The sequence below is a fragment of the Camellia sinensis genome, chromosome 6 (genome assembly GCF_055761805.1).
Source record: "Camellia sinensis isolate YWXY chromosome 6, ASM5576180v1, whole genome shotgun sequence".
In the NCBI taxonomy this organism is placed as follows: domain Eukaryota; kingdom Viridiplantae; phylum Streptophyta; class Magnoliopsida; order Ericales; family Theaceae; genus Camellia; species Camellia sinensis.
Window position 1 is genome coordinate 123,768,508 of NC_138966.1, and position 26,180 is coordinate 123,794,687.

General features: G+C 36.9%; 2 protein-coding genes and 1 non-coding gene across 5 annotated transcripts in view; 2 read left to right on the forward strand and 1 right to left on the reverse strand.

The window, feature by feature from the left end:
- Nucleotides 1-4,901: 4,901 nt before the first annotated feature.
- Nucleotides 4,902-26,180, forward strand: part of LOC114315297 (protein disulfide-isomerase) — a 31,029-nt gene continuing 9,750 nt past the window's right edge. Inside the window, exons 1-2 of the mRNA XM_082874658.1 lie at nucleotides 4,902-5,204; nucleotides 17,838-17,868. Of these exons, the coding sequence (XP_082730784.1) occupies nucleotides 5,035-5,204; nucleotides 17,838-17,868 (201 nt within the window). The 5' untranslated portion in view covers nucleotides 4,902-5,034. The remainder of the gene's footprint in view (nucleotides 5,205-17,837; nucleotides 17,869-26,180) is intronic.
- Nucleotides 8,956-16,019, forward strand: LOC114271920 (putative NOT transcription complex subunit VIP2). Of its 3 annotated transcripts, none has more exons than XR_014332988.1 (5): nucleotides 8,956-11,671; nucleotides 12,609-12,707; nucleotides 15,145-15,253; nucleotides 15,328-15,482; nucleotides 15,572-16,019. XR_014332988.1 is itself a non-coding variant. In XM_082874657.1 (5 exons), the coding sequence occupies exons 2-4, from the start codon at nucleotides 12,662-12,664 to the stop codon at nucleotides 15,477-15,479; spliced, it is 273 nt and encodes a 90-aa protein (XP_082730783.1). In that variant the 5' UTR covers nucleotides 8,956-11,671; nucleotides 12,609-12,661; the 3' UTR covers nucleotides 15,480-15,482; nucleotides 15,572-16,019. The 3 variants fall into 3 exon arrangements, 2 of the variants coding, with proteins under 2 accessions (XP_082730783.1, XP_082730782.1); XM_082874657.1 differs by having other exon boundaries at nucleotides 15,179-15,253; XM_082874656.1 differs by having other exon boundaries at nucleotides 8,959-11,671; nucleotides 12,556-12,707; nucleotides 15,179-15,253.
- LOC145794369 (small nucleolar RNA snoR35) lies at nucleotides 15,173-15,253 on the reverse strand. The gene has a single exon (XR_014334292.1). It is a non-coding gene; the product is annotated as a small nucleolar RNA snoR35 (small nucleolar RNA).

A 26,180-nucleotide genomic window follows, 5' to 3' on the forward strand; every position in this document is an offset into this window, starting at 1 on the left:
TTACTAAAGTCAATATTCCGACGGTCAAAATCTTTCCATGCAAGGGAGTCAGCAGGATGCCTGAAGACACCATCATCAGTTCGTTCCTCTACATGCCATCTCATGAACTTTGCCGTCTTGGATAACATAAACAACCTCTGTAACCTTGGCTTTAAAGGAAATACCTCATCTGTTTTGCAGCTATTTGTTTGCCACCTTTGTTAGGACCATTTGAACCACCATCACCTTTTGATTTCCATCTAGAACTGTTGCATATGACACATTTATCAAGATTGGCGTCCTCATTTCGAAACAACATGCAACTGTTGGGACATGCATCCCACGTCTCATACGTAAAGCCCAAATTTGTTGTGACCTTTTGAGCTTTATAATATGAGTCCGGGAGTTTTACACCCAACGGGAACGCCTCATTCAATAACTCAAGCAACATGTCAACAGACTTGTCTGTCCACTGATTAAGCACCTTCAAATGTAGAAGTCGAACAATGAATGACAAAGATGTGAACTTCTGACAACCCGGATACAATTCACTTTGTGCATCTTGAAGAAGTTTGAAATACTTTGCAGTCTCTGCATTTGGACCGAGCTGGGGTTTAGATGCATGGGGATCAGGCCCCTGTGGTTCATCACCCTCAACACTTGTACCGGCATGTGGATTTCCCATAGCCCCTTGTATCATTCCAATCATATCATCCCCAATGTCTAAATTAGCTAATGTTTCATTCTCTCGATTTCCATGTACAGATACGTAAGATTCCCCATGATTAATCCAATGTTTGTATTTTTTAAAAAAACCATTCAAAATCAAATGCTCCTGTACACCCTCTCGTACAAAATAGTATCGATTCTCACACTTCCTACACGGACAACTGATCATCGAACCTTCAACCCTATTGGTGTAGGCAAACACAAGGAATTCATCAATCCCATTAATGTATTCGCTCGACATCCTATTGGCAAATCAATCCAACTCTTATCCATCATCTGTACACATCCACAAAAATATCTCATCAAAGTAACTTTAAATATAATACCTACGTATTACACCATCATCTATCAAAACAAGTAGTACACTTCCATTCCATAGAAATGAATATAGCTATCCATTCCAAAGCTCCAAAAGAAAAGTAAATTGAGTAAAAGGATAACGAGGAAAGGGGACTTTACTGAAGAGAGTGGGGAAGGAATGAGAATAAAGCAAGAGAATCCTTTCAAAAGAGGCAAAACAAGACACAAAAATAATAAAATAAAGAGTAAGCACTGGATGTGCATGCATGAGAGAGAGGGACTTAATAAATAAATAAAAAGAATCCGCCTAAATGACCTCAACTATGCAGTCATGAATAAAGGTGAGGCAGAAACCTCCCCACAAAAAAACACAAAATAAGCTATACTTAGCACAAAAATACAATTAAATTTATAAAATAATTTTAAGAACATAAACATGTATTTTGTACATGTCTACATACACAGAGAGAGAGAGAGAGAGAGAGATTATGAAAAAAAAAAGGTCTAATATATAGCAAACCACTTCGACAGAGAAGAACCCCCTCCACTAGAAAATAAAATAAATAAAGGACTAGAAGACAAGTAGAAAAGGAGCTATAGCCTAGATAAAGCAAAGTGATGGAAATTTTTTGACAAATGAATAAATAGTTGAGATAAAAATTTCCTGAGTTTAATAGTCAGAAAAAGATCTTCTCAAGACCAAGAGAAAGTGATCATTCTATTTGTCTTTGTTTCAAGGTGTATGTCTAATATTGAGGACAAAATGCCGCAGTTTGCTAGATGAATAGGCTAGACATGCTACTACGCTTTATGGGATCTTGGATATTCTTAAGTCCAGAGATCAGCTAATTAAAAGGAAAATTTAAATACTTCGTAAAAAATTCTAGTTATACATATTACATAGGAGACAAAATTGTTTCAAAATTCTAGCTATACATATTACACATGCAAATGAACTTAAAAAAGTACGATGGAAGTATATGTATCTTGTAGCTAACCTAAAAACCAATGGGCAGTAATCTGATGATGAAAAGCTGATGATCTGAAATCAAGGGATGTACCTGGGGCTGGTCTTCCAACAGAATGTCCGCACAAATGCACCAGAAATGAGTTACATTGGAACACAAAAGATCTGAAATCAAGGGATGTAGCTGAGTTACATTGATGGTCTTCCAAAAGATTTAACTTCATTACAGTCATAATCAAACAAAAATGTTCACGCACAGTAATATAAAACACAGGTAATAAAAAAAAATGAGAATGATGATATGATATAAAAATGTTCACGCACAGTAATGTGGTTGCAATCATGGAAAAGTGAACCAAGTACTTTAAATTGACTAAACCCCACTATTTTACCAGGCTTAAAATTCAAAATTTAATATTTTCTAAATATGAAATGAAATTAGAAACATTCTTGACATGTATTATCCCTTTCTTTTCTTTTTTTAAGGATTTACTCAGAAAATGCTTCAAAAGGAGATGCAACAGCTTCAGCAGAATCCAGAAATAGCTCCAAGTTAGGGGCAACTATAGAATATAGCCAAGAAAGAACTTGTCAATTTGTACGAACGGTCCCCTGAACATCCTTCTCCCAAATCATCAACATAACACCTAAAGGTAGCTAAAACTGATGTCTTCCTCTTCCTTTTTCCCACCCCACCTCCCTCCGAACCCCTCTCACCAAACCACAATGTATTAGGAGATTTGAGCCATACACTCACAATATTGGCATGTAGCATCTTTTAGGACTTCAATGATTGGTGTATCAACGTGGATCATTTTGTTTCCTATGGGATATAAGTTCCTTACTGAACATATGATATTTTACCCACTAACCGGTAAAAACACATGTTACACTTTTAGTAGATAACGATAGACAATGTTCTACTCCTAATAAAATTTGCGACAGGCTAAGTATCTTGATGCTGCATGAGAATATTTTCTGTGAATTAGTTACTCTGCAATTACTGCGCCAAACTTCACCACATTGCAGAAGGAAATAAAAATAAAAATAAAAAGAGGAAGAAGAACAAGAACAAGAACAAGAACAAGAAAAACTATAAACACACACAGAAAGTTTGCATAGAGTTACAATCAATGCAAAACCTTTGACACCCATATCTGACTCTCTATTATTTCATAAATGTATCTTTCCACTACAAAAGGTTGATATTCATGTTACTACTTTCATGGATGAAGACATTAATTGCCAACTTTTATCCTTCGTGAGTTGGTTGCATCATCCCAGATTTTTAAATGAACACTGTTTTTTCTTTCCTTGGACATGTTACTTGAATTCTGCCTGGTTTCCTAACATCTTCAAAATACTGTGGTGTGTTTTAGTGGAGGTAGTCACATGACTTTCTAGGTATTAGGAGCATACTTAATTTTCCATTTTGAGAATGATGATATGATATAAAACACAGGTAATCAAAAAAAATGAGTTCAACCTCTATTTTCAGAATGTGAACCGATACCTGAACGAAGTGAAGTTGAACGAAGTTGAAGTTGAAGTCGAAGTTGAAGTTAAAGTTGAAGTTGAATTTGAGTCCTCAGAGAAGAGTCAGCAGAAGCACCATTGTTGCGATTTTCGAAGCTTCCAAGAACTGCGGTTTTGAGCATGCAGAGAGAGGATGGCTGAAAGCCGAAGCCGAACAACTTCGCCGGAGAAGAAGCTCTGAAAGCTGGGTTGAAGATGGCTGGCGACGGCTGATAGGCGAAGTCAAAGATTTTGGGATTTTGATCCAAATGATTCAAAGATTTTAAAAGGTTTTCTAATCTGATATTTGCTGGAAGTTGAAGTCGAAGTTTGAGGGACTTCATAGATTTAGGGATTTCGAAGAATTAGGGATTTCTATCGAAATCACCGAACGCCAAAATTGGGGAGAGCGGGGCAAAAGTTTTGTCATTATTTTTTTTGCGACAGCACATTTTAAACCGTCGCAAATGGTAATTACGTATTGCTAATCCGGCTCGTTTTTGATATTTTTTTGCGACGGACATTTTTGCCGTCTCAAATGACTAACTATTTGCGACAGAAACATTCTGCCGTCTCCAAAACAATGTTTTTTTGCGACGGTAGGCAATGTCGTCGCTAATAATCCCATATAATGACACTCCCCGTACAATTTACTGTCGACGGTAAAACTGCCGTCGCTAAATACCTTTTTTAGCGACGGGTTAATCTACCGTCACAAAAAGGTCATCTTTTGCGACGGAAAACAGGCCGTCGCGAAAGCTTCCGTCTTTTCTGCCTCCTTTTCTTGTAGTGAATATGAGATTAGAGAGAGCACCTCGATCCCCAATCTGCACCAACTAAGCCAACTTTTGTGGTTCCTAATAATGGACTTTAACAACAAAGTTGACCAATAATCATTGTCGTTACAATCAAGAGGCAATTATTTGCCCAAAAACAAAAAAAAAAACTAGGCGTCGACGTGGCTTCATACGGTTCACTGACGAAGGATTGAAAAAACAAACATGTAGCTCGACTACTGTTCTGTGTAATAAGAAAATTATACATTCGAATATTTACAATAAGGGCATGTTTGTTTGGGTGGACTGGATTAGTATTTTTATGATTAATAGTCCTATGACTATTAATTCGTTGGATTATGTATCCTATCTTAACTAATAGTCAAGTTTAAAATAATTAATCCGTACTTCAATTGTTTAACTAAACATCAGATTAATAATTTTATTGGACTATTAGTCCAATCCCAAGTTCATGTCCACCCAAACAAACATGACCTATCAGATTATTTCAAAATTTTAATTACTGAAAATTTTATAATATTAATTATTAATATTGATAATTTTTTAATCAATTTATAATTATTTTTATAAAAATACATTAATATATAATTTTAAGCTGATCCTATCGATGTCTGTCTATTTCTCTCTGTCTCTCTCTGTCTCTCTCTCTCTCTCGAAACTCAAGTATTGTAGTCTCTCTCCTCATCACAAAGAAAAATCAAACTACAGAAACCAAGCTCCTCGAGGGATATAGCGAGAGAGAAAGCAATGGAGTCTAGGTCATGGATCTACGTCTTCGTTGTCGCTATCATTGGTTGGTCAATTGCAGTGTGGTTTGGTTCTGAAAATAAGGAGTTGGTTCTGAATCTAGATAACTCCAACTTCTACGAGACTGTTGCCAAGCATGACTTCATCGTCGTCCACTTCTATGTTCCATGGTAGGTAATTCAATTTTGTTTTATTAATTCTCTTAGGTTGTATTTGGTTCAAAGATTTGAAAAGAAAAAGATAAATAATAGGTGAAATGTGAAATGTGAATAAAATATATCTAAATTTCTCGAAAATCTTTTCTTTTTCTTTCCAAATCCATGAATCAAATACACTCTGCGTGAGTGTTTAGAACATCTAAATAAAGATATAATTTTTTTTCCATTGTTTTTGTGTTTAGTAATTTTTTTTCAAAATTATGTCAAATTTTTGAATATTACGGTTCGAGTTAGTTTTCTGTAGATAAATTTAAAATGTAAAAAGTTTTGAAAATTTTCAAAAAAAAATAGTAAGTTAAAAAAAATTAATGTTTTTGGTCTTCTTCTTTTTTTCAATATTTTAACAATTTTATACTTTTCTCATCTATTTAGTTGAGTAGAAAATTTACTAAAGACTAAAAAAATCAACAAAAAAAAAAGGGAGACTTATTTATAACTCAATTTTCAGACACTTATGTTAGGCTAAATCCTGTGTAATTTCTGGATATGGGGACGTTGCTGCGCAGCCCGCGCAGCAGCGTCTGCTGTGTGGCAATTTGAGCCCATTTCGGGGCCCATTTTGATAATCTAAACCGTTCACATTTTAGAATACGTCAAGTAGAACATGTCTGCAAAAAATCAAGTTAATCGGATATCGTTTACCTATTCATCAATTCACATTTGTATCCATTTTAATCAAGCTAAAATACATTTGTATTTATTTTTGTAGATACAAATGTGAGTGGATGAATGCGTAAACGATATCCGATTAACTTGATTTTTTGCAAGCATGTTCTACTTGACGTATTCTAAAATGTGAATGGTTCGGATTATCAAAATAGGCCCCGAAATGGGCTCAAATTGCCGCACAGCAGACGCTGCTGTGCTGGCTGTGCAGCAACGTCCCCATATCCGTAATTTCTTATAGAGTCTCAAGTCCTATTTAGATAGAAATGTATTCCACAAGATCCTACATAAACGTAACGTAACGTAACACCTATACGTAACGTAACATCTACATAAACGTAACGTAACGCAACGTGTCACGTTACGTTACATTTATGTAGGTGTCACGTTATGTTTATGTAGGTGTTACGTTACGTACACATTACGTTTCGCAAACTTAATGAGTTTTTATTTTTTTAAATTGAATATGAAAATGTTACTGGTTTATGTTAGTGTCACGGTACGTTTCATATAAATATGATCTATGGCAACATTTAATTTCCTATATATAGGAAATTAAATGTTGCCATAGATCATAGGTGTCACGTTACGTTACGTTTATGTAGATATGATCTATAGTAACATTCAATTTCCTATATAGGAAATTGAATGTTGTCACAGATCATAATTGTCACGTTACGTTTATGTAGGTGTCACGTTGCGTTTATATAGATATGATCTTTGGTAACATTCAATTTTCTATATATGATTTTACTATTATTTATGATATTAACAACTAATATTGAGGGTAAATGTGTCAACAAACTTCCCACAGGACTTATGGGAATATAAGTTTTTTAGTAGGACCATATGTAGCATAAGTCTGCCTAATAGGACTTATAAATAATTTTTCCAAAAAAAAACTACAAAATTAAAAAAAAAACAAAAAAAGGCATTTAATCCGCCACTTCAGAATTATAAATCTACCCTCCAATAATTAAGCTTGCTATCATTTTTCAAATTTTAAACTCAAATTCACTCATCTTTATTTAGATTTCATTGTTTTGACACTTTTTTTTTTTTTTTGGGGGTGTAAATTTTTGCCATCTATGTTTAGTTTGAGGCCCTTTAAAATGAGGACAATTATATCATTGTGGCAAATTTTGCTTGGATTTTAGGTTAGTGTCATTTAGTGGTTCATGGCCGACTGAAGAGAGGTCTTATGTTTTCTTGCATCGTGATGTTCACGAATGTGCTTGTGCCCTTACGCGTTTAACACTTCTGTTTTTGGATCATAATGATTTCTTTTTAATATTCAAATTTGATTTATGTCTTTAGGTTAGATATCATGAGTAGCACTTCGTCACTGATTAAATACACTCCAGTTTGCATTCTTTTGGTTAGAGATTATAAGTAGTGCAATGGGGTGTTTGATGGAGATTATTTTAAATTAAAAGTTGATAATCAGAAAATATAAGTTAAAAACATTTCTTACCCAGCTTTTGAAAAATTAATTTTTTTCAGCTTATTTAATCTATTTCTACCTAATAAATTATAAGTAAAAACTGTACTAAACAGTCTGACACAAATTCTTATATTAAAATAAGCTATAAACTGCTTCCATAATTCCCACCAAACACATAAAATGTCTATCTCTCTCTCTCATAGTACCCAAACATTGAGATCAAACACGTGATGAGATATAAATGTCTCAAAAAAAGTTGGACTTAAATGTACAACCCACCTTTGTAAGACATGTATATCTAGTATTGCTCATTCCCAAATTGTTTCCTTACACGCTTATTAACTTAGGCAAATGTTAACAAATATCTTTATACATTGTTTAATGTTAAGAAATATGTATAAAGTGTCCTGAAAATATGTAAAACTATTAAAAAATATATTAATTTTAGTAAAAATATATTGAATTTACAGAAAAATGTTTTATATTCTTTAAATTTTTTTGTCTTTTATTTATACTCTGAGGGCACTTATTGGCGCGATTCATTAACTTATTATGTGCAGTTGTTTCTTGAACTTCATGTTTAGATATTGGAATAGAAAAATAGAATAGGCTTTGTTCGGTAGAGTTTTGAAATTTTAGTTCAATTATTGATTTTCACATGGTGTTTGTTTATAACTTTCAATAATTAATTACACGCTCACTTTTAAAAACTTGGCCAAAGGCGGGAAATTTTGGGTTAATCGGTCGTCCGGCCGGTTGATCGAAACAGTGTAATTTTTTTTTTTTTTTGACAATTAACACATGTTAATTTTTATATATTCAACAAAAAATGTTTTCCAAGTTTTTTAATGAGCTTTAATAGAATTTTGAGTTGTGTATTTAGTTATGAGTTGTAAATTTTTGTATCAAATATCATATGTCACATCAAAAATTCTCCACTCAATTCAAAACTCATTCACCAAATAAATTTTTCACACTTAATCATAATTTCAAAACTCACACACTACAAGAAAAGTGGGTATATGAGACGGGACTATTTGCAACGGCGCACTTGCCGTCTCAAAAAGTCACTTTTTGCGATGGCAGAAAATGTCGTCTCAAAAAAGCAGAGTATTTGCGACGGCACCATTTGCCGTCTCAAAAAAGCATAGCATTTGCGCGGCACAATTTGCCGTCTCAAAAAATGAGAGCATTTGCGATGGTATTTTCTGCTGTCGTAAATACTCTGTTTTTTTGAGACGGCAAATTGTGCCGTCGCAAATGCTCTGCTTTTTTGAGACGACAAATGGTGTCGTCGCAAATACTCTGCCTTTTTGAGACGGCATTTTCTGCTGTCGCAAAAAGTGACTTTCGTGTTTTTTTTTTAATTTTTAGTGAATATTTTTAAAATTTTAAATATTTTTTTTAGATACACCTTACTTAGATGTATCTAAAAAAAAAATTATGAAATTTTTTTTTAAAAAATTAATAAATACATAAAAATACCAAAAAAAATTTATTGAAATATTGTATTTTTGATATTTAGTGAATTTTTAAAAGATTTTTTTTACAATTTTTTTAATTTTTAGGTGTATTTATGTTAGGTGTGTCTAAAAATTTTAAAAAAAAATACTTAAAATATTAAAAAAATTCAATAAAAATAATATAACACGGAAAACAAGAAAGTATAATTTTCTCAAAAAAGTTTTTGGAAAACTCTAACCTAGCATAGTGATTGTGGTTTTGAGACAACTTCATATATATACAGTCACAAAATGGTTTGAATAAATTCCGGTACTTTTTTTTGCCGCAAATTTTTTTTTAAAAAAACAACGTATTCTTACTCTTTTGATGTAACGTTTCTCTTTTCATTCATTTTTTCATCTTCATGTCTCTCTGTCTCTATCTCTCTCTCTCTCTTCTCTTTATCTCTTTCACTCATCACTCTTCTTTCTCTATCTGTCTGTTTCTCTCTCTCATTTTCTCTCTGTGTCTCTCGCCTATCTCTCTTCTCTCTATTTCTCTCATTTGTTTTCTCTCTCTGTCTCTCTCGCTCATCTCTCTACTCTCTATCTCTCTCATTTCTTTTCTCTCTCTTTCTTATCTTTTTATCTCTTTCGCCCATTTCTCTTCTCTTTCTGTCTCTCTCCTTTTCTGTGTCTCTCTCTCGCTCATCTCTTTTCGTTCTATTTCTCTCTCGTTTTTGTCTATCTCTCGCTCATCTCTTGTTTTTCTCTCTTTTTCTATCTTTCCCTCTATCTCTATCTCTCTCTTTATCTTTTTCTCTCTATCTCTTTTTCTGTCTATCTCTCTCTGTCTCTCTCTCACTCATCACTCTTCTCTCTCTCTCTCTACTTGTCTATTTGTCTATTTCTCTCTCACTATGTTCGCCTTGCTCACTCTCTTACTCTCATCTTCTCTATTTATCGAGCTCCTTCTCGATTTATCGATCCACTATAAACGACGTCGTCTTACTCTTTTGAACATTTATCTTTTCACCCATTTTTTCATCTTCCTATCTCTCTATCTCTGTCTCTCTTCTCTTTCCCTCTCTTACTCATCACTCTTCTCTGTCTGTCTGTCTCTCCTTTTTTCTATGTGTCTCTGTCTCTCTTTTCTGTCTCTCTCTCACTCATCGCTCTTCTCTGTCTGTCCGTTTCTCTCTTTCTCTCTGTGTCTCTGTCTCTCTTCTCTTTCTCTCTCTCATTCATCACTTTTTTTCTGTCTGTCTGTCTCTCTTTTTCTCTGTATCTCTCGTCCATCTCTCTTCTCTCTATCTCTTTCATCTATCTTCTTTCTTTGTCTCTCTTCTTTTTTTCTCTCTCGCTTTCTCGCTCATCTCTTTCTGTCTCTCTCTCGTTTATCTCTTTTCGCTCTTTTTTTTTCTCCCTCTCTATTTCTCTCTTTGTTTATATCTTTTCACCCATTTTTTATCTTTTTCTCTCTATTTTCTTTCTCTCTCTCATTCATCACTCTTCTCTCTCTCTCTGTCTATTTGTCTCTCTCTCTCTCTTTGTGTCTCTCATTCATCTATCTCTTCTCTCATCTATTTTCTCTCTCTCTGTGCCTCTCACTCATCTCTCTCTCTCACCACTCATCTCTTCTACCACCTTTACCACTACTGCAAATGCCAATTTACTACCACCACTACTACCACGGTCGCCATTTCACCTCTACGACTACCATTACTACTACCATCGCCACCACTCAACTACCACCACTACCACTATCGCCACCACTCAACTACCACCACTACCACTATTGCCACTACTACTACTACCATTACCTCTCTTTCACCCCTGCTACTCCATCTACTCTACTACTATCACAACTTCACCACTAATCTCCTTCGTCATCACCACCACCACCACCGCCACCGCCGCCACCATCATCTCTTATCCACCACCTTCACCACTACTACCACTACAAATGCCACATTGACCACAAAAAAATTAACTTTATTTTAATGGAAAATATTATCCTTACTTCTACCAAATAAAAAATAATAATAATTTTTTATTCATTGAAATAAATATGAAACAAATAAATTTTCAACCTTACTAAATGAAAAAATAAAAATAAAAATTCATCAACTATAAAAAAAATTATTTTTATTGCAAAAAAAAAATCATTTTATTATTTAAATATTTATTTGTAATGAAAATAAAAATAAAAAAAATCTAAAAAAATTTCCATGGCCACCCCTCCTCTTTCCATTCCCACCCGGTTCCCCCCTCCCTCTTTCCATTCCCGCTCCCCCCTCCCCAAAAACCCAAAATCCCTAATCTGTTTGTTGTTTTCCATTCCCCCTCCCCCCAAAAACCCAAAATCCCCAATCTATTCAGGCTTTGATGGGGCAACCAGGCAAAGAAAAGAGAGAAAGAGAGAGAAAAAAGATCATCGATCTCGTGGATCATCGATCTCGTCTCCTCCCCGCCCTCTCTCTCTCTCTCTCTCTCTCTCTCTTATTCATCCTCTTCAAACCCTAATTTCTGCCTCCGATCCACCTCTCGTCGTTCAATCTTCCACCCCTTGTTTCTCGTTGTGTTTGGGAATCTAGGGTTTTTTTTTCTGTGAAACCCTAAGAATTAATTGAAGAGGGAGGGAGAGAGAGAGAGAGGTTTGATGGCGCAAAATGGGCAGGGGATGGACCCTGCCATTCTTGATGACATCATTAATCGGCTTTTGGAGTTTCGGCAGGCGAGGAGTGTACGCCAGGTCCAGGTCCAGCTCTCCGAGGCTGAGATCCGTCAGCTTTGCACCGTTTCAAGAGAAATCTTCCTCCAACAACCCAATCTCTTAGAGCTCGAAGCCCCCATCAAGATCTGCGGTAAAAGTTTCATCTTTTTCTTTGTTTATGTTATGTAACTCTGTATTTGTTTGCTGTTGGTTTTGGGTTTGTAAGATATTTGTTTGTTTGTGGGTTGTTCTTATCTTGGTTACACACATACATATATCCGTAGTTGTTTTTGTTTTTGGTCTGTTTTTTAATAGGATTTAGAGGAGTTGTGGATAACGTTGGGGACAAGTTGTGGATAAGTTTTGGTCTGGCTTCTTTGTCCATTTTATTGATTTATTCTCATTATGCTAATAATTTTAAATTTTGGGGAAAGAATAAATTTTGACTTAAAAATAACTTACAAATAAAATTGAGTAATGCAAGACTTGTATTCATCCGATATTCAGCCTATCTGATACTTCTGAGTTCTTGCCATGAGATTTAGTCTCAAGGATGCATGCAACTTTTGCTGCCTAGTGGATGGTGTTTTATTTTGCTTCAGTGACTTATGGTTTATGAGATGGAAAGTATCCTGAATTTGCTGTTGGAGTTGAATACATCTACACTTGAGGGTCAACTATTCTCGTTGTTGGTTAGGAAAAATGAGATCATTCAGGTTAAAGACTGTTTTTGTTGAGGAATACCCTATTGCATTAATGAGTTAACGAACATGTGATTTTTACTTTGCAAAGATTTTTCTTTTTTCCAATGAGTTAAAAGTGTCATGCTTTTTGGGTTAACTGTGTCTTGGGACATCACAGAACAACCAAACTTCTTTTGGTGCATTTAAGGCCAGAAAGTGTAGAGTAACTGACACTTTCTAAGTATTTGAGGTCTTTGCTGTTCTAAGAAGTCATCTATTGCATTAATGATCTTCCCAATTATATTTCTGGAGTTATATTGATTACGTATTGATTGTTGGTTGGTTTTGGTAGTTAGTTGAGTTGAGTCAGTGTTTCCTCCAACACAACATCGGCCTCTATTACAGAACCAGGTTTCTTTCTAAATTGGGAGCTTTGAGGATCTTGGGTTGGTCTTCTCATGGCACATATTGGTGGGCATCATTTCTCTGGAGGGTCTCTATCAGGTTTGAGATTTTTATGTATTCAAATTAAATCCTATCATATGATTTTGCAATTAGTTGGAGTGTTTAATATCCCAATGGTGGTGGCTTATTGCTTATTGTTTGTGCCCACTTCACTACCAATTATGATCTGTTTATAAATATTAGGCCATTATGATGGCCACTTCAATTCCAAATTTGATGTCTACTATTTCCGTGGGTGTGTGTTTCGTACTCCTCTTGCTTCCATATCTACACTTGAAAATTGGGGGTAACTTCACTATTTTTATGCTTAATAGGCCAACTGGTAACTTGTTATTCTGTGTTTTTCCTTTGAATTATCTTCGGTCAATCTACATTGTCCTTTGTAATTTAAAGTAACTATCTAAAAGGTAATTGATTGTAATATTTTTTCATTTGAAATTATTCGTGTTCGGCTACACATGTGAAGCAATAGATGTAGTGTTTGTTTTATTTTTTTGTGGGTTTTGGACTGGGTTTACACGTAATTGTTTTTGTCAGTACTCGAAGGGGTTATTTTGGTCGACACGTTGTGTGATTGTCGGTACTCAAAAGTTTGCGAAATTAGAATTTTGAAGTGGCTTTCCAGCTTCTTTTTTTTTTGGGGGGGTGGAGGTGGGAAAGATGGGGCAACTGTATTTGTATCCATTCCCTTATCTAGTTTTAATGTGTTACGTAACGGATAAAATTCAAAACTATGATTATTGGATTGAACATTTTTCCCGACAAGTGTGCAAACATATTTCTGTCAGAAACAGGGGCGTTATGGATTTGCGATGGATGTAGCTAAAATTGCTATTTTCCCCACTATGCATTTAATTCGTTTTGAAAATGTAGTCTACATGTGATGTGGGTCATTGATTTTTGAATTGTTCGTAATCTGTTAGGTTGATTTTTGATTGTTGTATGAGCTTCACTCTGTAATATCAGTATGATTGATGTTAACTGACTAAATTTGTGCTTGTGGAAAAACATAGTTGTTTGAAGATGGATGCATTTGATAATAACCCCATGACTAAAATAATGGAGCATTAAAGCATTAATAGCCCCATGACTACTTTAGTTTCATTCATGATTCCTTTTGGAATCTAGATTTGGTATTATTAGCTGCAGTTAGTAACTAAATCTTGACACCATGTTTATGATTCTAGTTTTAAGTTTGCTTGCCTTTGTGCTTTTAGTTGCCTAGCAATCTCCTTATCTGAAATTAATGCAGCATTTTGCGCTTTAAAAAATAGTTACTGAGGAACTTGAGCATTTCCAACAAGCCTGAATTAAAGGGAAAGACAACAAGCATATGCATTATTATTTTATTGATTAGGATTAGTGGGGGGGGGTGTCAGGATGCACTTTAGACATTTATTTGCTTGTATAAATATAAATATATGGGAACATGAATGTTATTTATCGATTGCATTGATGAGAATCTATTGATTATGTATATTGTGAACTCAATGCTGCAGTCACAGTGAGATTCACAGTTTAAAGATTTGAAACCTTAAATATGTTGTGTCACTGTAGAATTAATATTCAATTGAAGGCATAGACCTCTCGGCAATATTTTGAAACCAGATTAGACCGGCTAGTTCAACTAATGAACCCATTCGCTAGTCATGTTTTTGGACGGTAAAATATGTGTTTGCAAAAACCGGCAAAACACATGTTCCAGCCGGTGAAGTGAACCACCATAGCACCACATTCCTTTGAACACATTGGTAATATAAATTATTTGTTACATTAACTTCATTTTCCATTAAACACAAGATTAATTAACGTTCTATGTATGTATAAATTTATGTATTTGGTTAACATATTTACATAAATATGTGTATCCTAAAATGTAAAAGTAGTTTAAATAAATGTTTCTTCTTTATTTTTTATTTTTTATTTTTTATTTAAATATATTTTTCTTGTTTTCAACTCATCCATCCTTTTCAGTTTAATGTGAAAGTTACAGGACTTGGCCTTGTAATACATCAGTTTCTTATCCAACAAGAAATGCAGAAAAGCAGGGCTTAAAACATATCCACTTTTTATATGGTTTCTTGCTATGTTGTATGGAGCAATCTCTAGCATGTATAGTTAAACTATTTATGGAGGGTGATTGGAAGACCATCTTACATCTTTCTTTTATTCTTTTGTTTTTTGGCTATCAAGATACAAATCTATTTATAAAGAGGACCACAAAAATTTGGAGATAAATTGTTCTGGACTGATAATTTGGGCATTCACTCAATTCCCTTTAGTTATGGTTAGTTCTACATGTATCCTCTATTTGTCTCACTTGAGTCTTGCATTTTTTGTATGCCAATTGTTTGGTCTTGGTTCTGAATTTTATGAATGCTTACTGTTATATCTAAACTTGGACCACGAGTGGCATGATTTATATGGTCACATGCATATTCCTGGTGCTTGTAAAATTTATCTAACTTATCTGCAGTCATCTCTGAACGGATTAGCTTCAAATCTTTCAGACAGTACTGGGCGTTCTTTTGCTACATCTTTTTCTGCTCAATCTGGTGCAGCCTCCCCTGTTTTTCATCACACAGGTGAGTTGATTTTGCTAAGTATTGCTCTATATTTTCCATTAGATTTTATATAATATAGAAATTTCCTTTTACAGGAACTATTCAAGGGCTACATAACCTTCATGAGAGCTTTAATGTTCCCAACATGTCTGGCACACTTGCATCTAGAAACTCTACAATAAATAATGTTCCTTCTAGTTGGGTTCAACAGCCTACTGGAAGCCTTTCTAGTGGACGTATTTATTAGTTGGTATTTTTCATTCACTGGTGTTTCACTATGTTTGCTAAATTAATTTCTTTCCTGATCTCTACCCAATTGTGTATTATTTTGTATTGCAGATATCCTATGGAAGCTCACATGGTCATTTAGCGGTGACAAATAGAGGTGGAATGAGTGTTGTTGGTAGCCCTGGATTTAGGCTAAGTTTGGGAAGACTAAATAAGTGCACTTTTTGACTTTTTATGAAATATGGGTTAGATTTGGGTTGGGTTTGAAGTGATGTGTTAGAGAGGTGATGTGACTTAAATAAGATGATGTGACTTAAATAAGATAGTGACTTTTTGACTTTTTGGATTTTTTAGAGTATGCCAAACTTGGCCTTAGTAGTAGCGCAAATGGAGTTGGTGGTTCCATTCCTGGAATCATGAGAGAAATTTTTGTTTTTGATTTACGTTATTTTGAATTGTGAACAACATTATGTATTTAAACATTGTGTATGTATTATGCAATATTATGTAGTGGGATAATTTTGCTAATGTGTTGTAATGAATGAATGCAAGAATATTTGTATTATGAATGAATTGTTATTTTTATACTGGAATTTTTATATTATTATGTAATTATTGATTTTCTTTTCAATTATTTTTCATTTAATATAGGTAATTTTCATATTTTTAATAATTTTATTGTAGTTTTTTTTTTTTTTTGAGACGGCACCACATTGCCGTCGCAAATGATATTGGTAGAGTTGAGACAGAAGTGTTTTGCGACGGTATTCTTTGCCGTCGCAAATAATCGACGCATTGTGCTGTCCCAACTATTTTTTTAGCGACGGCATTATTCCGTCGCAATAAAAATTCTTTGGCGACGGTATTTTTTTCCGTCGCAAATAATACCTTTAGCGACGGCAACGTAGTGCCGTCCCAAAAAATTTCAGATTTTTTTCATATTAATGGCGACGGAAAAATGCCGTCGCAAAAAGACAACTTTGCCGTCGCAAAAAAAAGGCGACGGCAACATGCCGTCGCTAAAACCTTTTTGCAACCCCCTTTGTTGCGACCCCCCACTTGCCGTCGCTAAAAGTCATCTGCCGTCGCAAAAAACCTTTTAAGACGGCATTTTGAGTATTTGCGACGGCATTTTGCCGTCGCAAAAAGTCAATTTTTTTGTAGTGACAAACTTAAAATACAACTTCTATTCTCAAATCATATTTAGAAAGCTCTACCAAATGCAACCATAGATTTGCCATAAATTTTTTTTTTATAAAAAAAAAAAACAAAACAAAAAAAAACAAAAAACAAAAAACTTAGCGATAATCTTATAAAAATATCTCTATTAAATACCTTTTTAGGAATAAAATAATTTCATGTAAAGAGATGGGTACTTTTTTAGATAAAAAAATTGATTTCAAAAAGGTAACAATTAATCACTAAATATTTAATTTTACCGCTAAAAATACAACACTTTTGTCAACTAAGATTCACGTCTCTAAAACATTATTTCATCTTTAAATTTTTATTTCTAAAATTTTAATTTCTTATTGTAATCACTGTGTAAAATTGTGAGAACTAAATTTTTTAAGAACTTAATTGTAGGTTTGAATTTTTTTTATAGCAATAAACATAAAATAGTGGCAAGAAAGACCCATTAACTTTTTCGTGATTCCTATTAAAATGTTTGTGTTTTCATGGATGCAATTACTATGAATGCAATTATGAATCGGAATTCGTTTCTCTTTAAGTTAGCATCTTAACTCAAGATGAAATTTTAATTTGAGAGAGTATTTAAATTTGGTAGATCTATTTTGAAATCAATTTTGATGATCTGAACTGTTTACGTTTTTAGATCCATTGAGTTGAATATTTATACAAAAAATAAAAATAATTGAATATTGCTAATTATATATTTAAATCATATTTATTTTTAAAAAATAGCCGACAAATATAATTTTAAGAATAATCATCCATTTTTTGTAATATAAATTTAATTCAAACATATAACTACCGATGTCTAATCAAATTTTTTTTTTTTTTGCACAAATATTTTACTCAACGAGTCTTAGAAAATGAACAGTTCGAATCATTAAAACAGAACCTATGGTAGGCTCCATAGATCTCTTAAGTTCTCTCATGTTGAGATCTCAATATAAGAGAAACTCATCCCTTATGAATATCATGGAAAGTGATTTTCAACATGTTATTGTTACATTGCTTATCACCCCTAAATGATCTTTAAGGATGTGGCATTGAGATTACACTCCACACAATAGAATGTTTAACAAATTAAAATTTGACACTTGTCAGATACATTATTAAGGGTAATTTTAGAGGTGATAAATTAGGTGTTTCAAACATTTTTCTTATTACTATTTGTGCTCTGTTATAGGTGTCGCCATTGCCAGAAGTTTGCTCCAGAGGTAATGAACCTTCCATCTTAAAATATTAGTCTCTCATTTCATTTTTCATTGTCTCAAAATATTAGTTCCTTTTCAAAAATCAATGACTAAAATAACATTAATTTCTTATTTTGTCATTCTTTTAAATTCAATAATATTAATATTTTTTAAGTCTAATAATTATACTATCAAAGGATAGTTTTAGAAAGTTAACATTTTTAAATAATAACATTTCTAACAAACCCATTGTGATCCTAATCACATCCCATGTACCCAAAGTATTCGAACCCGGTACGCTCTGATACCAAGTTGTAACGCCCTCAAAATAATACATAAAACTCATCACTAGACATGCAATTATATAAAAGAAACCAACCATTTATATTCATCAGAGTAGTTCTTACAATAGTATTACATGTTAACAACAAAAGCAAATGCCCTATGGGCTTACAACTTTCCAAGTCAACACCTGCTTACACAAAAGAAGAGTACTAACTCAATACAAAATAAGCCATTGGCTTGATATACATGTAATACAAACAAAATAAATAAAAAGAGTCTTCAACTCTCATCATCATCCAAGCTATGTCCTTGGAGGTGGCATACTACCTGTACCTGAAAATGATGTCCCATATAAGGTGAGCCAACGCCCAGTAGAAATATGCTAAACACAGTATGAGAAATAACTAAGACGTTAGCAATTGATAAATGTTCAAGTTCCATAAATCAATTCATAACCCATTTCCATTTCATGACCACTATGTTCATGTTTCATTATAGTTTCCATTTCTTATCAATTTCACAATTTACATCAACGGCTCAGAACATGGCCAACCACTTATATGAGACAGTGACTCATATTAGACATTTCCCATTTTACAATAGATAAACATACTAGTTGTATCAACATTTCAACAGATAAGCCTATAAGTTGTATCCACATTTCAACAGATATGCATATTAGTTATATCAACACTTCCAAAGATAAGCATATGAGCTGTATCAACACTTCCATAGATAAGCATATAAGCTGTATCAACACATTAACTGACAAGCATATGAGCTGTATCAGTGGAGTCCATCACCTATCTCCTCCCAAGCAACATCCGGTTTAGAAGTCCATCCCCTATCTTTCCCTAAACCGTGGAATGCATCCCCTATCTCCTCTCATACACACAATGTATATACACATAGGTCATATACACAATCAATCAATACATAACGTTAATGTATTCTATCAACCGTCATACTCTATGACATATCCAATTGATTAGTTTTAGTTTGCCTAATCATCATGCATTGTCTACAACAATCAAAACTACCCTCCACCGGTATTCCAAGCAATTATTTCTAAACAGATAATACAAGCTCCAACAGATAAAATATCAATGTTTTCAAAAGTGAGCGATTAACAAATCCAACTCCACTATTCTACTATATAATGAGTCAATTTCATTATTTCCAACTCAATTCCATATAACCACAATTTTTCCAAATTAATCATACCAATTAATTTATACAACCAATTAGGGTTTTCTATCCCATTTCCCAATATTGACCCAATGGTCTATATATCAACAACCAACGACAATATCATTATTTTGAAACTCATAATACACATTTTTAGAATTAAAATAACAAAACCCTCTTTTAGCATTTTGAAATCCTAAGTCCCAAAATTACCCAACTTCAATACTTTATCAAAACAACCAAAAATCTATGTCAAAGACCATGAGAGTGAGTAGGAATCCCTACCTCAAATTCGGAGCTCAAGGAAAGAAGATGAAGAAACTCAACGTGCTCCAAAACTCAATATTCTCGAATCAAAGTGTAGCCCTCGACGATCAACCCAACTCTTACAAAGGCTGAAGGAAAGGGAAGCACTCTAACTAGATCAAACCCTAGAGAGAAGGGCGTTTCTAGAGAGAGGAGCTCTCAAAATATCTTTTTAGAAAGTAAGAGAGAGAGAGAGAGAGAGAGAAAAAAAATGTAAAAAGTGATTTTAAAATGCCCAGCTGCCAACTGATATACGACATTCCCGCTAGAGCGGAGACCACAACGCTCGGGCGTCAAGAACAAAAAACTAGGTACGCTCGAGCGGAAGAAGACCCGCTCGAGCGCCAAGACACAGGAATAAAGTACATCTGCTCGAGCGCGAAAACCAGTCCGCTCGAGCGTAGATTTTCCCCTCCCAGAACTTACACCAAAAAGTACTACCCGCTCGAGCGTAAAGAAACTCGCTCGAGCGTAAAAAACATGCTTGCAAAAGTTCTGCAGAGCACCAAAATACTGGGAGCGTGCAATCTCCACTCGAGCGCAAGAAGACCCGCTCGAGCGGACCTCCTAAAAACTGGCAACAAAGAATTGAAACCAAAGCCTAACCAACCTGCAACAACTCTGCCCAATACATCCTAAAACTCAATCAAGCGGAATTAAAGGATGACAACAAGGTATACAACCACCAACATCACGGAACCCAAGTCCGAAACACAACAGAACAGTAAAGGGACAACCGGGATCGCTATAACCTCCTCCCCTTAAAGAATTTCGTCCCCGAAATTAAACACAAGTTTTTCAAAAACAGGTTTTCTCCATTCTCAACAATATTACAACAAAATATTAAACAATCCGACCCATTACAGGTCAATCCCATCTCTTTCAAGAGGCATTTCACATTACACATAACAGCCTGCATTATCAACATGCATTCCTTTGAAATTTACCAATTTCAACTCATTTTCCAAAATTCCATAATACATGCAACATTAACATCATGCCTGCATTTTCATAATACATTAAACATATGCAATGTTATAACAAATTTCCATTAACCAAACATTCACAATGTTTTACAACTTAAGACACATATAATGTTCTTAAAGTTCAACGATATTACAAAATTACCAATGCATGGTTACACATCAACAAACAAGTCCGGATATTTCTCGCGGACTTCCAACTCACGTTCCCAAGTGGCTTCCTCCACTCCATGATGTTTCCACAAAACCTTTACTAAAGGAATGGTTTTGCCACGCAGGACTTGATCCCGCCTATCCAAGACCCGAACTGGTCTCTCCTCATACGAGGCATCCTCATCAACTTTTAAGTCGGTCCAATCTAACATATGGGATGGATCTGGCTCATACTTCCGAAGCATACTCACATGAAACACGTCATGCACTCCGGACAACTGTGGTGGCAAAGCTAAACGATAAGCAACCTCGCCAATCCTCTCAAGGATCTCAAAGGGACCAATAAATCGAGGGGATAACTTCCCACTCTTCCCGAACCTCATCAAACCTCGCCTAGGTGATATTTTCAAGAAGACATGATCACCTACCTCAAACGCCAAAGGCCTCCTCCTACGGTCGGCATAACTTTTTTGGCGACTCTGGGCTGTAACAAGCCTCCAACGAATAAGCTCAATTTTCTCCGTTGTCTCCCTAACCAACTCCGGACCCAACAAAGGTGCATCACCCACCTCGGCCCAACACACTGGAGACCTACACGGTCGGCCATATAAGGCCTCAAACGGTGTCATATCGATGCTAGACTGAAAACTGTTGTTGTAGGCAAACTCCACCAAGGGCAAGTGCCTCTCCCACGTCCCACTAAAGTCAAGGACACAACCTCGAAGCATATCCTCAAGGATCTGAATAGTACACTCAGACTGCCCGTCAGCCTGAGGGTGATAAGCCGTACTAAAGGTCAACTTAGTGCCCAAGGCACTCTACAAACTCTGCCACAACCTAGCAGTAAAACGAGGATCTCTATTTGAGATGATCATCACTGGGACCCCGTGCAATATCACTATGTCCCGAATATACAAGTCGGCGAGATGATCTATCGAATCTTTCACGCGCATAGGAATGAAGTGCGCCGACTTATTCAACCGGTCTACAACCACCCAAATGGCATCACTACCCCGCTGAGTCCTCGGAAGACCTACAACGAAGTCCATAGTGACATGCTCCCACTTCCACTCGGCAATAGGCAAGGGTTGCAGCAAACCCGCTGGCCTCTGATGCTCGGCCTTCACTTGCTAGCAAGTAAGGCACTTCGATACGAAAACAGCCACATCTCTCTTCATACCCCACCACCAAAATTGGCGACCCAAATCCCGATACATCTTAGTGCCTCCCGGATGCACCGCAAGGCGTGAATGATGGAACTCTCAGAGTACTTCCTCTCGGCAAGACTCCGGCACAAGCAAATGGTCTCGGTATCTCACACTCTGGTCGGGATACGCCGTCAAACCCTTTTCAACCTTCCCACTGGAGATCTTCTCTCGAAGGGACTCTACCTCAAGGTCACCTCTCTGTGCCTCTAACACTCGTGTGACAAGTGTAGGCTGTGTAACAACAGAAAACAAGGCCGCAGCCTCAACAGATTCGCCCAGAAGCAAATCAAACTCGCCAAGTGTACCCAACATCTCCCATTCCCAGATGGCTATATAAGCTACATCACTAATGGATTTCCTGCTAAGGGCATCAGTCACAACATTGGCCTTTCCCGGGTGATAGTGCAACTCAAAATCATAGTCCTCAATGAACTCCATCCACATTCTCTGCCTCAAATTCAAGTCTCTCTGTGTAAACAGATACTTCAAACTTATGTGGTCCGAGAATACCTCGAACCTCTCACCATAAAGGTAGTGCCTCCAAATCTTCAAGGCGAAGATCACTGCTGCTAACTCTAAGTCGTGTGTAGGGTAATTCTTCTTGTGTATTTTCAACTAACGTGAGCCATAAGCTACCACTTTCCCCTCTTGCATCAGCACACAACCCAAACCCTCCCGTGAGGCATCACAATAAACCGCATAGCTCAACCCTCTCTCCGGAATAATCAAAACCAGAGCGGTGGTCAACCTAACTTTCAACTCCTGGAACGAATTTTCGCAAGTATCACTCCACACAAACTTGACCCCTTTCCGCGTCAATCTAGTCAATGGCGAAGCTAACCTGGAGAAATCTTTCACAAACCGATGGTAATACCCAGCTAATCCCAGAAAACTGCGGATCTCAAACAGACTCTTAGGCTGTGCCCAATCTTGTACTGTCTCCACCTTAGATGTATCAACAGACACTCCTTCCCTAGATACCACATGGCCTAAGAATTTGACCTCTCCTAACCAGAACTCGCACTTCCCAAACTTGGCATACAGCCTATGAGCTCTAAGCAATTCAAGCACCACTCTCAAGTGTTCCTCGTGCTCCTCCTCAGAAGGCGAATAGATAAGAATGTCGTCCACGAAAACGACTACGAATCGATCTAAGAATTCCCAGAAGATCCGGTTCATCAAGTCCATAATGATTGCCGGTGCATTGGTAAGCCCGAATGGCATCACCAGAAACTCATAATGGCCATACCGCGTACGGAATGTCGTCTTAGGAATATCCTCCTCCCTGACCCTCAACTGGTGGTAACCCGATCTCAAGTCTATCTTAGAGAAACAATGGGAACCCTTTAATTGGTCAAACAAATCATTTATACGGGGCATAGGGTATTTATTCTTAACCGTAGCCCGATTTAACTTTCGGTAATCGATACACAATCTCAAGGCACCATCTTTCTTTTTAGTAAAGAGGGCCGGTGCTCCCCACGGCGAAACACTAGGGTGAACAAAACCCTTATCTAGCAATTCCTGGAGCTGAATCTTCAACTCACTCAACTCGGCTGGGGCAAAACGATAAGGTGCCATAGAAATCGGCGCTGTGCCGGGCACTAAATCAATAGAGAACTCTATCTCTCGGTGAGGTAGCAAACTAACGAGATCCTCGGGAAAAATATCCGAATACTCACAAACCACCCTTGGCAATACAATCTGGGTCTCATCACACTCACCACTCATAAAGCTAGCAAGTAGACCACTAAGCTTATTCCGCCCTCGCGGATCATACATCGGTGGCAACACACTACCAACCCGATCCCCCAAGAAATGGAAACACTCCCCGCTCAAGGTACAAACCGTGACCCTCTAGCGGTAGCAATCAATAACAGTCCGGTATGACGATAGCCAGTCCATACCCAAAATAACATCAAAACCCTTCATGGGCATGACAACAAAAGGAAAAGAAAGCCTATGGTCGGCGACCTCTATATCACAACCTCTAACACCTTGTTTCAAGATCAACTCACCACCAACAGGCGATACTACACATATAGGAGATGCTAACTGTGCCAACTCCAATTCCAAAACAGATGCAAATGCAGCAGATACAAAAGAATGAGATGCACTCGTATCAATCAATACACTAGCAACCGAGTTGCAAAACAAGAAGGTACCTCTCATAATTGACGGAGCAAGTACAAGATCCTGCGCGGTAACAGTATACATAAGCCCTGTAGGCCCTTGATCTACCTGCTCACCTCTAGGAGCAAAAGACTGCTGTACTGACTGGGATGACGAAGCTCCCGGATTGGCTCTCGAGACCTGCACAGACTAAGCTGACTGAAAACCCTGCGTCTACCTAGAACCAGACACACCCGAAGTGGCACTCAACTGTGGGCAAAACCTCATCAGGTGCCCAGGCTTACCACACTGATAGCAAGACAAAGGTTGGCCCCTACCCTGACTCTAGCCCTGAGGTCTAGCTGAAGAAGAAGCAGCTCGCTGACCCCCTCCCTTCTGCGGGCAAATCGAAGACTTGTGACCCAGTTGGCCACACGCAAAACAAGTCAAGCCTCCCTGACTACCTCTCCCAGAGCCCGCACTCGGTACTGGAAAGGTCGATCTAGACAAACCACCCTGAGACTGCTGAGGGTTAGAACCCCTCTGCCTCCTGCCGTCACCCTGACCATCTTGGCTCCTCTTGGAGCCTCTCTGCCCTTCATCCTCCTCCTACATCATTATCTCCATATGAGCTGCAGCATCCACCAGACGTCTATACTCTCGAATAAAGGACCCTCCAACCCTCAACTTGAGTCCACGCCTCAACTTCTGCTCAAACTCTAAGCAACAGCGTTCCTCGGACGCCACGAGTTCAGGTGCAAACCTGGACAGACTAGTAAAAATAGCCTCAAACTCGGCCACTGACAAGCCGTGCTGTTTAAGCTGGCAAAACTGCTCCCTCAGCTTCTCCCTAGCAGCTGAAGATAAAAACTTCTCCTGGAAGGCATTCAAAAACGCCTCCCATGCACCACCAACACTGCCCTTCTCGTATTTCCACCACTGACCCGCATCTCCCTTCAGCTGGAAGGATGCCAAGGTCACCTTTAAAGCCCTGTCCTCGATGCCAAGCATCTCGAACGTCTTCACCATCTGTTCCAACCACTCGTCAGCCTTAAGTGGCTCATTCGGATCCCCAACAAACTCGTCCGGATTGGACCGAAAGAATTCCCTCTTCAAGAAGGAAGGCCCTGCCTCAGCTATGTGGGCCTGATCCTGATTCCCTGCTCTGAGAATACCTAAAGCTCCTGCTATCTCTTGGGCCAAGGCACTCATAGCCTGCTGACCCGCTGGCTCGGCCATATTGGCCTGACCAACTCTCTCCTGCTGTGCCGGAATATCGCCCGGTAGAGGCATCTCCTGCCTACCACGTCTGCCTCGCCTACCACGTCCTCGTCCTGACATCCGAATAAAGGTAACCAAGACCGTTAGCACATTCGCAAATGTGTCGAAGCTATAACACTCACGTCCTAATGCATGGACAACTGTAATTCACTCCACGTAAGCACTTAATCACATAAGCAATTACGAATTTCATTTCTGGATAATGATAATCCCGAGGCGTTAATAGAGTTCCGGTTAGAAACAGCATTGATCAGGTGCTTTTCCAACAAGACTCCCAAAAACCCAAGGATTCAATTAACATCCTAGAAACTACATTCCATACCCACATAGTCACATAAACATGTTATCATATAAGCACATAACACTACATCTAAGTCTTCATCAAGCGAGACAAACCCATTGTGATCCTAATCACTTCTCACGTACCCAAAGTATTCGAACCAGGTACGCTCTGATACCAAGTTGTAACGCCCTCAAAATAACACATAAAACTCATCACTAAGCATGCAATTATATAAAAGAAACCAACCATTTATATTCATCAGAGTAGTTCTTACAATAGTATTACATGTTAACAACAAAAGCAAATGCCCTATGGGCTTACAACTTTCCAAGTCAACACCTGCTTACACAAAAGAAGAGTACTAACTCTATACAAAATAAGCCCTTGGCTTGATATACATGTAATACAAACAAAATAAATAAAAAGAGTCTTCAACTCTCATCATCATCCAAGCTATGTCCTTGGAGGTGGCATACTACCTGTACCTGAAAATGATGTCCCATATAAGGTGAGCCAACGCCCAGTAGAAATATGCTA